The 13,957-nt window shown below is 36.1% G+C and overlaps 1 protein-coding gene across 1 annotated transcript; it reads left to right on the top strand.

The window, feature by feature from the left end:
• Window positions 1–12,622: 12,622 nt before the first annotated feature.
• Window positions 12,623–13,957, top strand: LOC149233710 (serine/threonine-protein kinase PEPKR2-like). The gene is made up of 3 exons (XM_089382268.1): window positions 12,623–13,274; window positions 13,478–13,780; window positions 13,890–13,957. The coding sequence occupies exons 1-3, from the start codon at window positions 12,623–12,625 to the stop codon at window positions 13,955–13,957; spliced, it is 1,023 nt and encodes a 340-aa protein (XP_089238394.1).

Below are 13,957 nucleotides of genomic sequence, written 5' to 3'. Positions count from 1 at the left end.
CACCAATATTCACACATACCAGACACTTCAGGAAGTCTGACTATACTTCCACAGCCTCAGCCACTGCGCACAACTAACTTGCTCTGATAAAAAATCAGAGATCACACAGTTAAACATAGAACTTAGAACTTGTATTCATTCGATGGGTGAATAGGTATTTATACATAGCAGAGAACTTTCTGGAGTCGGTGGGGGTGGCTTCTCCAGAGAGCTATCCAGCTCTTGAGACTTCCGCCGACTTCTCTGGAAGACGCCGACTTCTCCGGGAGACGCTAGGTTCTTCATTTAATGTTGGTGGTTGGATTTATCAATGTTTTCCAACGGTAACATTCCTCAAAATGCTTCTTTTGGTCCACTAACGTCTGCATGTCTTGCAGAAATAGCGAGGCATGCAGAAATAGCAAGGCTATGATAGACTGTAGTTGTAGTAACAAAACTTGGTATTTGTATATTCACATCTTGGGCATTTCAATGCAGTGGCCATCGTTGCACTGAGTAGGCAGAATCCAGGAACTAAGCGGGTTGGGACGGCCTTGTGCGGAGCCTCGCCTTCTGTTTTTTCCTCTAGCTTTCCAGATCGATGACAAGCTCAGCCAAATTATCCAAAGCAAGGTCACATCCTCGTGATCTTGATTTAACAAATTCGTCTTTTTATTTCCTTTCTGTCGCTCAATTAAATTAAGGTGGTATTTATGTATAGTTAAATAAAACCAAGCTCTCGGCCTTATTAATCTCTGATTGTCAAAATAATAACACTAAAACAATATCTGATATATATATCATCCTCGTCCATATCTATATAAATAAATAAAATGTGAGTGGCACTACTTTTAATATACATGATTAACAACATATTTGATAATATCTGATATATGTATCATCCTCGTTTATATCTATATAAATAAATAAATTGTCAGTGACACTGCGTTTAATATACATGAATAACAAAATATTTGTTTTAATAGTTTGTATCAATTTTCAATAGTCCAGACAGAAAAAGATGAAGAATCAACTTCCACCATTGTCACACGGAAAACATCCTTTATAAAATTTGAGTATCAAAACTATAACCAGAAATTTGATACATTACATAGATTACTAAAAAAAATTTAAATAATTAAATCGATAATAAAAAATCAAGTAATTCTCATGTCATCTTCATCAAGATGGTCCTACCTCGTTGGATATTTTATTTCTAGAATATTGAATCTTTGGATATTTCATTTCTAGAATATTGAATCTCTAGAGCACGAGGTCTATCATAGATATGTTCCGAAAGATCTGAACTATGATTTGTACCTATCATTTCCTCGTCACCAGACTTTCAATAAAGAAATTAAAAGAGATCTATCCCCTCTCATAATTATACTGATTTTATCTGATTTTTCTTAGTTAGCATATTTCGTCGAATGAATGAAAATGAAAAGATTATTACCCAGAGAATTTTTGGGGATTTGATAAAATCATCGGGGTCTAATTGAAATCTGAGGAATTGAGTAATCTGCATTTTTATTAAAAAAGGGATTGGGATTTTAAAATATATTCCGAATGAAATGTTTCTATCGGAAACATGGCGTCACGTTTTTTTTTATTACAGATATTTTATTTTACATTTTATAAAGGAGGACATGTATTATTTTTATTTAAATTATTATGGTTTTAAATTTTTTTATTATAATTTTTTTTAATATTTTATTGTTTTTAAATTAATAACTTTATCTACATTTTCTAAATTGGGAATTTGTGGTGTGTGAACAAGAGGGCTTGATTTCGGAGCAGGATTTTTGCAGAATCTTATATTTAGTAAATATGTCCATTTGTTTGGTTGAGTAACTAAATTTTCTATTTTGTATGATGGAGTAACTAAATTTGTAAGGAAGGTTATATTTTAAAGTTTAATATTTTGAGAGTTTAAAGGCAAATTTTTATTCTAATCAAATGAGTTTTGCAGCTTCCTCTGAAGCTTTATAAGTTTGTGTAAGAAGTAGTTATTATTTATATAAATATGTCTAATATAAATAGGTTTGCAAATATGAATAATTGATGTATTAATAGTGTTTTAATAGTCTATAATACTCTATAATTAATAGAGACTATTAGTATTTAGAATTTTTTTTGTTTAACATCAAAATGAAATGATTCAAGCTATGTTGTAAATTAAATTTATAACTTAATATATCTTAAACTTTTTTTTTAAAGTGAAAAGAGATCATTTTTGGTAGAGGAGTTAAGATGGATTAGATCTAGCAATTGCAACACATGTTGTAAAGGAAATTTGGTAGCCTAGGAAAGAATGCACAAAGAATAGAAGTAAAATTTTTATCTAATTATTTACCTAAACTTTGAAATTTAAACTTTAATATTTTTATTTTTACTATTATCTATTATTATTATTAATGGGCATGGAGTTTCTTCACTTTTGTGTGGAAAATCTATAGTTTGAACTTTGTATGCTTTTAATTGAGTCTCCTTTAATAATTATCAAGTAATTTCACATAGCTTCTTAGAATATTCTATAAAATATTTATGTTCTTTTACACTTTTAATTAAATTGATTAATTAAAAGAAAATGTCATATGACATGTGTAATATTCATGTTTTTCTGGCATGTGATATTGGTGAGCCATGGTATTGGTTATTGTCACAGGGTTTATTTACATACTATAAATACTCATAATTTAGTTAATTTTTATTTTTAGGTTTTGCAATGTGAAATGTATCATGACATTAATATTTTGATATTCATGGAAGTTTATTAACCATTTTAAATGACTTCCCTAATAGCCAATATGCTGCCCCCTATTAAAAGTTGGCAAATTAATACTTTTCTTAATTACATATTTCAATTGTATGTTTGAGAATGAAAGGTGTTGGCATATTTTTATCATCTTATCCAAGTTTGAAATAATAAATTCCTTACATGAAATAATAATAATAAGTGTGAAATTTTGAGTCAGAGTAAAAAGACAAATGATAATTTTTGCAAAAATAGTTAGTGTTGTATAATATGTCAATTTTCCATTAAATGAAATGCTTGTCCTTGCAATTTTTCACACATCTTAAGAGGTATTTGTGTCTTCACATAGCATAACTTAGCCTGAAATGGGTATTTTTAAAATATATATGTGTGAGCATGATCTACACAAAGATAGATAAGTTTTTCATATATATATATATGAAAAATACGCCAAAATGTTTGGTCAATTTAGTGTGTCCTAAATTGCTATATAAATTGTCAATCCGAGTGTCGTAAACTGCTGAAGTGAGGTGCACTATATATGCAAGATAACCGATTTCTTACTTCTTTGTCGTTTTTTTATTTTTGGTTTGTTTTTGGGTTTATCTTTTGTTGATTCCCTAATGTGAGATGGCAATTATAAAAGTCAAGTATGGATATAAGTGTTCAAGGCAATGGTGACGTTTGAAATAATTTCCAAACTTCAAAGTTTTCAAAAAGGTTTTCAAACTTGCAATGATGAAATCAATTCCTAAGAGAAAATAAAATGTACCTAAATTCTAATTAAACCAAACAGTGAGCTAGTGACTATGAAACCCAGTATCCTTGCCGCTGTATAAAAAGAAACTGAATTCAAAGAATTTCAAAAACTGCAAACAAAGTAAACTAAATCATATTACATCAACTCATATTCTAACCCCTCACCATTCGACTCGCTCTGGCTATAGGAGGTAATCATAAACAAATTGAGCAATCTGATATCTAATTTGCATAAAATAAAACTAAGATCAAACTACGCATTCATACTTCAATCTTTCACCATTTGACTCGCTTTGGCTATAAGAGGTAACTAAAAATGACATGAGTAATCTAATCACTAACTTGCAGAAAAATAAACTAATATCAAACTACGCATTCATACTTCAATCCCTCACCATTTGACTCGCTCTGGCTATAGGAGGTAACTGAAAATGACATGAGTAATCTAATATCTATCTTGCAGAAAAGTAAATGAACAAAACAAAACTGAAAGAAATAAACAGTGCTGGAATTAGAACTAAGAAAATAAATCAGCAGAAGGACAAGATAATTCCATGTCATTAGTCATTAAAAAGCTATGTGCAAATGCCCGGGCTGTCTATTAGAACCTGAAATAAAGACACTGATCAGTTAGCAGTATTAGAAAGCATAAAAAAAACTATGGACAACAATCAACATGAATACCATAAGCAGTGTAATATATACAAACAAACAATTATGGCATCAGGAACATAAAGGAAGAAAGCATGAAACTATACAACAATTACAGAACCTTGGTGTGTACAGGGGCCCTCTGCACAACCTCGGCCAATCAGCAATCAACCACGAATTGAGCTTAAAAACAGTGTCTTCTCATGTATTAAAATGCAGTCATAACATAAGGATTAAGTCACGGCACAGTGGGCTTGTAAAACAGTCAAAATTACATTAAAAAAGCTAGCTAATATGCGTATGAGAACGCTTTATTTATAACAGAGGATGACACAACTACTTCCTAAAATCTGCGCTGATAAACAGACACGTGAATAACCTCGTCCGGCAATCTAGCATGATGGTAGCCGTGACAATTAAATCCAAGGAGGGTGGCTGTTAGATTCGGTTCATGGAGCAATCCACAAGTGTTAGCACGCCTCCTCAGATTTAGGAATTTGCCACGCAAGTCTTCATGTGGTAAAAAATAGAGTTCTGCCACTGTAAAACTCTTAGGTTGACCACCGCTTGACTGTCTTTGACCACGGCCTTCTATGATGGATTCGGCTGAACCAAGAGGACACGTTCCATGTCCACATCATTTGCAACTTGCCCATGTAGCCGGATTCTCCTGTAGACACCTGTAACATAGACTTCAACAAAAAGGCTGCGAAAAGTTGAGCTGGCTGCGGAAAGTGACAAGATTCCGCAGCTAACTGAGCAAAAATCTAGATCAAACAACAGTCACAAGACATAGTTAGGAAACCATTTTATATGCTCTTTTTAAACTAATATGCAATGATTTGACAACTTAGGAGGTTCAGGTAATTGGAAAAAAAAAGGCTAAAAAGGTGTATAGGAAAGATGCAAGTTTGGGACTCAACACTATCCTCGGAAGACAATGTCAGAGGAAGTTTCTATGGGGCCAGACCCTCAATTCATAGATAGATTCTTAGCCATAAAGTCCATGGTAGAGGAAATGTATAGGGACTTCAGAAAACACAAAGATGAAGATTCATCAGGCTCCAAAAAAGATAAAGGAGAAGATGAGTCTCACTTCCATGACCACTCAAAAGGCAAGGGGAAAGAAGAAAGATTTCTCACACCTCCTAATAGCCCTGAACATAAAAAGAAAGCATCTTTGATTAAACTAGATGTTAAATTTGATTTACCTATATATGATGGAGAGTTGAATGCAGAAAAGCTGGACAATTGGATTAGACAAATTGATGTTTATTGCAGAGTGCAGAATATCAATTCAGACAAGAGCAAGATTCAGCTGGCAAGCCTACGCCTTGGAGGCATTGCCTTATTTTGGTGGGAAGGCAGGACCCAAGATGATATGAAAAGACATGGTAAGACTATCTCTGTCTAGAGTGAATTTGTTTCTGCAATCAAAAAACAGTTCTATCCATTGGCCTACATGCAGTAAGCCATGATGAGCTGGCAAAATCTTCGACAGTTGAAAGGGCAAAGTGTACAGGGATACACCCAAGAATTTATAAAGAGAGGATTGATTCTAGGAATCTCATTAGACTCACCTGAGACTCTATTGAAGTACATTGGTGGTCTACACAGCTACCTAAGGCACACTATCCTCATGTTTAATCCCACTAGTATAGATGAGGTATCTATTCAAGCTACTCATCTAAAAGCTAGAAGAAAGAATGGAAGTCCAGAAGTTGGGGGATCATCCCAACCCACTGCAAGCAAGAATAAGGATAAAAGAAAATAGAAATGGAAAGTAAGGAAGGCTAACTCTGCACAGAAAAGCAAGGCTTCATGCACTCACTGTAAAAAGGATGGACATGATGATGAGAATTGTTGGATTCTGCATCCGGAGCTAAGACCTAATAATTTCTAGGGCAAGAAGAAGAAGACTACTATAGCTATTCAGAAAGATTTTGGGTCAGAATCAGGAGATGAAACAACTATTGCAGCCACAGGTATAAGAGGTAAGAATTCTGAAGCATCTACTAGTAATTCTGCACAATCTACTATTGATGAAGAAAATGAGAGAAAAAGACATGAGCTTTTCCATATTCAAGTTATTTCTAAACATCAAAAGATTGATACTTTGTTTAATAGTGGCTCACAAGTAAATTTAATTTTTGAAGCAATTGTAAAGAAATTGGGATTAGTGACTACACCTCACAAGAAACCATATCCATTAGGATGGTTGAATGATAAAGGTCAACTACAAGTGACTAGAAATGAAAACTCAAGTTTTCTTTTGGGTCGGCATTTGTAGATGAGGTTGAGTTAGACATAATTCCTTTAGATATATGTGGAAATGTTTTAGGAAGTCCTCACTTGTATGACAGAAAAGCTATTTTATATAGAGTCGAGAACAAATATCTACTTGTTAAAGAGGGAATCGAATACTTTGTAAGAGCTCATAATCTCAAGAATAATTATACACTCATAAACTCAGGGCAGATGAAAATAATGATAAATTCATGTAAAAAATTCTTACTAATGGTTGTAAAGGAAAAGAAACCTGATAAAACCAATGTATTTGAGGGTTGTAATGCTAAACAGCAAGCTGATTTAGAAAATGTTGTTTCAGAGTATGATATCTTGTTTCAAGAACCTAAAGGTCTGCCACCCAAAAAGGAAATAGTGCATGATATTATTTCCAGCAAGATGCTTCATTGCCTAACATTGGAATGTACAGGTTGTCCGCTTTAGAGAATGCAGAAATCAAGAAGCAGGTGGAGGAGTTGCTCGAGAAGGGATTCATCAAACTTACCACATCACCATGTGGGTCACCAATCATTTTGGTGAGAAAAAAAGATGGCTCATGGAGAATGTCCATTGATTACCATGCACTGAATAAGATAACAATAAAAAATCATTATCCCCTTCCTCGCATAGATGATTTGTCAGATCAATTGAAAGAAGCTGTTTATTTTTCCTACTTTCATAGTGGATACCATCAGGTCAGAGTTGCAGAAAAAGATGCATGGAAGACTGCTTTCAAAACAAAGTAGGGATTGTATGAGTGGTTGGTTATGTCTTTTGGCTTAAATAATGCTCCTGCTACTTTCATGAGATTAATGAATGATGTACTCATACCTTTTCTTGATGATTTTGTTATTGTGTATCTAGATGACATTCTGATATTTAGCAAAACATGGGAAGAACACTTAAAGCATGTTAAGAAAACACTAGATGTTTTGAAAAGAGAAAAACTTTATGTTAAGCTCTCAAAATGTGAATTTTGCAAAACATCTTTGAATTATTTGGGTCATATAGTAGGGGGTGGTGAATTGAAAATAGATCCCTCTAAAGTGGTAGTCATTATGAACTGGCTTAAACCCAAATTTGCTACAGAAGTTAGAAGCTTCTTAGGAGCAACATAATATTGGAGGAAGTTCATTTCTAACTTTTTCTTAATTGCAACTCCCTTACATGCGTTAACAGGATTGAACAAGGTGTTTTAGTGTGGAGGCAAACAACAGAAAGCCTTTGACATGTTGAAAGAAGATTAGTATAACACCTGTACTAGTACTGCATGATCTTCAAAGACCATTTGAGATCCAAACGGATGCTAGTGTCTATGCCATGGGAGCAGTGTTGACACAACATGGTAAACCCATATGTTATCATTCTGAGACATTTAATTCTACAGTAATTAACTATCCTACATATGATAAAGAATTTTATGCATTAATATAGAGTGTGAAAAAGTGGAAACGTTACTTAATGGGCAAAGAGACAGTAATACATACTCATCATCAACCACTTCAATATCTACACTCCCAAACTAAGTTGCAGCAATCAAGGCACTATAGATGGATGGGTTTTCTATAACAGTTTCATTTAATCATCAGATATTAAAAGGGCATACATAATAAAGTTGCAGACATGTTATCTAGACCCATTATAAATGCATCTACTATACTTAAGCATAATTCTGTGTTACATGAGAGCTACATTGAAAAATATGCTCAAGATATAGACTTTAAAGATGTATATGCAACTTTAAGTCAAGCAAACGAGTAGAAGAATTGGATTATCATGTAAAGGACCGACTCTTATATCATTGTGGGAAGTTACATATTCCACAAACTGAAAGAGTAAAGATAATTTGAGAAGCACACACTTCTCTAATATCAGGTCACTTTGTGGTAAGTAAAACAATTGCACAACTGCAAAGATTTTGTGATTGGCCAAAAATGAATGAGACAGTTTCTAGATATGTAAGAGGGTGTACTATGTGTGCTAAAAGCAAGCCTAGTAACAGAAAACTAGGCTTGTACACTCCATTACCAATTCCTTCTCATCCTTGGGAAAGAGTTTCCATGGACTTTGCTGGAGGACTGCCTAAATCTAGGAAAGGTCATGATTATCTGTATGTTGTTGTGGATAGGTTCAGTAAAATGTGTATTTTGATACCATGTAATAAACAGATTACAACTGAATAAACTGCAAAACTGTTCTTTCAACATGTATGGGTTCATTTTGGATTACCCACTTCCATTGTATCTGATCGAGACACCCAATTTGTGGGAAATTTTTGGTCAAGTCTGTGGGAACTGATGGACACCAAACTGAAGAATAGCACAGCTTTTCATCCACAAACTGATGGCTAGACAAAAGTAGTTAACAGGACAGTGATCCAGTTACTCAGGGGATATTGCAGCAAGCATCCTAAGCTTTGGGATGAACATTTATGTTATGTGCAACATGCTTACAATAGAGCAAAACATTCTTCTACATAGAGATCTCCTTTTGAGACCTGTTTTGGTTTCACACCAAGGTCTCCTTTGAATTTTGTCTTTGGTAAAGACACCATAGTTGAGGGACACAGTGATGTGGACAGGACAACTAGGTTCATTGAACAGATCCAAGAGATCCACCAGGCAGTATAGGAACAACTGGAAAAGAGCCAAGCCAAATACAAGGCAAGGCATGACAAGCATCAGATGGAGCATAGTTTCCAAGTTGGTGACCAAGTCTGGCTGTATATCAGCAAGGACAGGATGCAAGGTGAAGGTAAAAAGCTAAAGCTTATCAGGTATGGACACTTCAAGATCCTTGAGAAGATTGGTGAGAATGCTTTTCGCCTTGATCTACCAGCTTAGATGCACATTTACTTAGTCGTAAATGCAGATTACTTGAGATTGTTTGAACCTTCACTAATTGAAGATCTCGAAGAGCAGAGTCAATTGCCTTCTATTGATGACCTGCTACCTGAATATCTTAATGAATTGCAGGAAGACACAGTTCTGGATAGGAAGGTGAGGACGACGCACAGGGGAGATGTTGAGTACCTCAGAGTTGGGCTGAAGGGTTCAGAGCCGAGCAATGCAAAGTGGATAGAGATTGGACAACTGAGACAATTGTACCCTCATTTAGTCGATGCTTGAAAACCAACTTTTAGTGGTCCAAAAGCTTTTTTAGTGGGAAGGGCATGATCCGAATTGGATCCATAAAAATTCTCAAAGTGCTAGGACTGTATCAAATCAGGACAGAATTCAAAAACTTGTGAACAAAGAGCTACCAGGAAGACCTATAGACAGTGGAAGTTTGTAGCCAGCAAGGAACGACGAGGACCTCGGTCAAAGCATGCTGAGCGAGGCCCATGGAGACCACGCAAGACGCAAACTAGCAGTTAGGAAGTCCGAATCGGAAAATGGAGGCCGTTTCTGATGCGCGATTATGCATCGCTGGGAAAAACCCCTTGAGAAGGAAAAGCCCCGAGCGCTCGGTCACATGGGAAGCCGGGAAACCATAGGAAAGCGCTAAAGCAAAAGGTGGGCCCCGCGCTCCAAAACCAGCGGAATATCAGAGGCATGTTGGGCGGTAAGCAGATTTGGCAGGAGAACGAGTGATTCCACACATTGCACGACGCGTGTCCAGCGGATGAGAGAGAAAACCGCCTCTCATCACGGGCTAACAGTCGAGCAAGTCAACCGGGCGATAAGAGCGAACACCGTAGGATTTGGGGGCTCTAGATCTGATGACGGAGATTGTGCCCGATGAATGACCGTATCTGGAGGGAGAATTAAGTTGCAGCATATAAAAGTCTAAAGTCTTATTTGACCACTGAGTTTGTGGATGAATCATTACACAACGTAACCAAAATACTGAACCGTTTGAGGAAGAGCTGACGCAGTTCGTGAGAGGATAAGTGGCCACTTCCTTGCAAGACGTTACACAGTGGCGATGACGCAGAGGCAGGGAACTCCAAGTGAACAACAGTAGGCGATCCGAAGGGGCGGAAGAGGAAGCGAACAGTCATGAGACAAATTGGCTTTAATCCATGAACAGACAAAGACAAAGACAAAGAGAGCGTGAAGTGAGAGCGAAGCGAGCACTATAAGAAAGAAGGAGACAATGAGACAGAGAGATAGAACAGAGAATAAGCAAGAAGCAAAAAACAGAGAGCTGAGCTAACCTGCAGAGTAAGGTAGCATCGAGTAGATAGAAGGCTTGAGAGGTTCGAGCAATCCTTGAGAGGATATCTGTCAGGAACTGGGTACCAAATTAGACTCATCCCATTCAAGACCAGTTGAGGTCGAGACTTAGTAAGGAAGAGTCTGTGCACTCTAGTGGCTTGGGGAATCCAAGAACCACCCTGCTAAGCATCATCTGTTTCAGGAGACTCAAATTGAGCTCCTCATTGTAAAAACTCTGCCTTAAAGACACAATAAGAAAACGCCACCACTGAAAGATGGACCGGAGACGTAGCCCAAGAGGATTGGGTGAACTCCTTGATAATTTGTTGTGTTCTTGTATTTGCTTACTGTGTTTCTCTTACTGTTTTCCGATCTGTTGCCTAAGATAACATAGACACACACCAGCACATGAGTCTGTAATATCTTCATTCATTAATTAATTAACTGAGATCACTCAAGAGTGATTTTCAGATCATGTAAAGGCATGGTAGGACTCGGTGTGACTTGATTCATGACTCTTATTTGGCTTCAAGTGGGAGAACGTTAAGTGTGAAGCCAAATTCATGCAGGATTCTAGATCCTTCTACACTGCCATTAGTTTTTAGATCTCCATCTAGAGCACATGCAAGATTCTAGATCCTTCTACACTGCCATTAGTTTTTAGATCTCCATCTAGAACACATGCACGATTCTAGATCCTTCTTCAGCCTCGATAAATTTGTAATTTCTCTTGCCAAGGAAAGCAAGCCAAGGCCCACGCCTATTATATAATGCTAAGTGATTTCTATTCTCCAGTGATTGTTTTATCTATTCCGCTGTTTCTGATTGAGTGATCTTGTTGTTTCTCCATTTGTCTGTCTCTGAAATTATTCTTTGCTATTGTCGTCTAAGTCTCTGAGTATAAATCTGATGTGTGTTATGTATGCTCTGAACTAACATCTTGCAGGTCATATTTTTAGATGATGTGGCTTGTGTTTGCAATGGGAGTAAGAGCAAATCCTAAACAATTTTGAAAAAAGGGATAACCTTCTCTGTGATTTGGAAGTCTGTGGAAAACATAAATAACTTCACTCCTAGTTTTTTAACAAGATTTTATTTAAATATTATACACCGACAACCTTAACTATAATATCATATAAAAAACAATTATATATTAACAAGATTTTATTTAAATATTATAAACTGACAACCTTAACCATAATATCATATAAAAAACAATATATATATATATATATACATATATATACGTATAGATATAACAATCTTGAGGAATTATGTCCTACGCATATCCACACAATCTTGGAATTTGTTAGCCAAAATGTTCAGGGAACAACTTTGGTCACAAACGGTTTCTGCTTCCTACACGGGTATTACATCATTAGTTAAAAGATTAAAAAGTACTACATAATGATGTTAAAAAGATTAAAAAAAATTCAATTAAACTACTTTTCTTAGAGGCCACCATAAGATGCAGAATCTAGTAGTTGACCTGAAAGCAGCATAGAGAGGACACAACAAAACATAATTTCTTTTATAAAGCGGATGTTGAGTTCGAAAAACAAGAATCGTTGTTAATAGAAATTACAACTCACACAGAGAAAAATAATAAAGAAAATTGTCATTGAACAGCAAGTCAACTGTGACATTAACGGAGAGTAAAATGAGAAATTACAGCTGTGACATTGACGGAGAGTAAAATAAGACCGAACCCGTTTTTTAAGTGGGACAGCGGGCGCAGTTTATTAGAAAAGAATAATCTGCATCTTAACTTTAAGATGGTTGTCTATTTTAAAACCCAACTGAAGTGAGATATGTGTATTTTAAGAGTTTCATAATAAAAAAATAGAAAAGCGAACTGGAGTGAGAGCTCTCTACTTTTAAGGGTTCCATAATTAAAAAGGCAACGGAAAAAAGAGCAAAGGGCATGTACGCTACCCATTGAATATATATATATATATATATATATATATATATCGCTGTAATTGTTGCCCCCGTCAATCGATCAGAGTGACTGACTGAATGAAAAATGATGGAGCAGCTTACAACATTAGCCGTAGCCACCATAGTGAATATCCCCGGGGAGGAGGAGATGGAGGAACAGACGAAGAACGCCTTAAAGCGTCGCTGTTCAATCAAGATGAAGCAATGCATGGGGGAGGGAGAAGAGAGATCAGTGATGCCCATAATTAATAATTGCTCAATTCACGATGACTATGAATTCAATGGTGTGGACTTGAGCGTGGTTCCCCGTCAAAAAATTAGTATATGTTTCCACAGGGCCCTACGCATCGCTTTCTGCTGCAAATCCCTCAACAAAAATAAGACACCGCTCAATATGATCCTCAATGAAATAAACGTCATGTGTAGGGTCTCCGGTTACAACGGCATTGTGAAACTTCATGGGGTTTACGAGGATTCGCAGAATACACATCTAGTTTTGGAGCTGTGCAGTCTAGGAGATCTGTTCAAAACGGTTATGCAGAGAGGCGGCCGTTACAAACCTGATGCTGAATTGGAAGCTGCCATGATCTTCAAGCAGATGATGGAGAGCATTTTGCATTGCCATGCAAAGGGTGTTGTTCATAGAGATATCAAATTGGAAAACATCTTCTTGACCGGCAGCCTTACGCATCCGGTTGTCAAGTTGGGTGACTTCGGTCTTGCTACGCTCTTTGAGAAAGGTATAGTATTTTTAATTTCAGATTTCATGTGATAAAGTTTTAGGTTAAGTGACCGTTATTTTGGTCCGGAATTTTTATAATTTTGGGTAGCATCTTGTAGCTATTATATAAATATATTTTGTAATTTCAAAAAAAGAGTACACAAATTTATTTTTTATCTTAAATAATTATCATACCGCAATAAAAATATTGCGAAATTGCAGGAGGTAAACTTCTGTATGATAAAATGGGAACCCCAGCCTATGTTGCTCCCGAAATTTTGAATGGACAAGGATATACGGAGAGCGTGGATATTTGGAGCGCTGGAGTGTTGTTGTATGCCATACTCAGTGGTAAATTCCCATTCGAGGGTGACAACTTCTTGGAACTCAAGCGTAAGATTTTGAAAAAAGATGTTGATCTCAAAAATGGTGTGTGGAACAAAATCTCAATGCTGGCCAAAGACCTCATCTCACGCATGCTCGTCAAAGATCCACAACACCGCTTGAATGCTACACAAGTCTTGAGTAAGTAACCTGATGACTACCATCATAATCCTTATCTCATTTCTGGACAGATGATGAATTAACCTCTTTTCTTTTTTCATATTATATTAATGGATGGTGTTTGTTACAGGGCACCCGTGGTTGAATTTTGAGACATGTCAAAAAGAAGCACGTGATAGCATAACAGCAGAAATGTGA

The sequence above is a fragment of the Pinus tabuliformis genome, chromosome J (genome assembly GCF_031772625.1).
Source record: "Pinus tabuliformis cultivar Carrire ecotype Pingquan chromosome J, CPIR1, whole genome shotgun sequence".
NCBI lineage: Eukaryota > Viridiplantae > Streptophyta > Pinopsida > Pinales > Pinaceae > Pinus > Pinus tabuliformis.
Note: the sequence above shows the minus strand (reverse complement) of the source record. Positions and strands in the feature narration are given on the sequence as shown.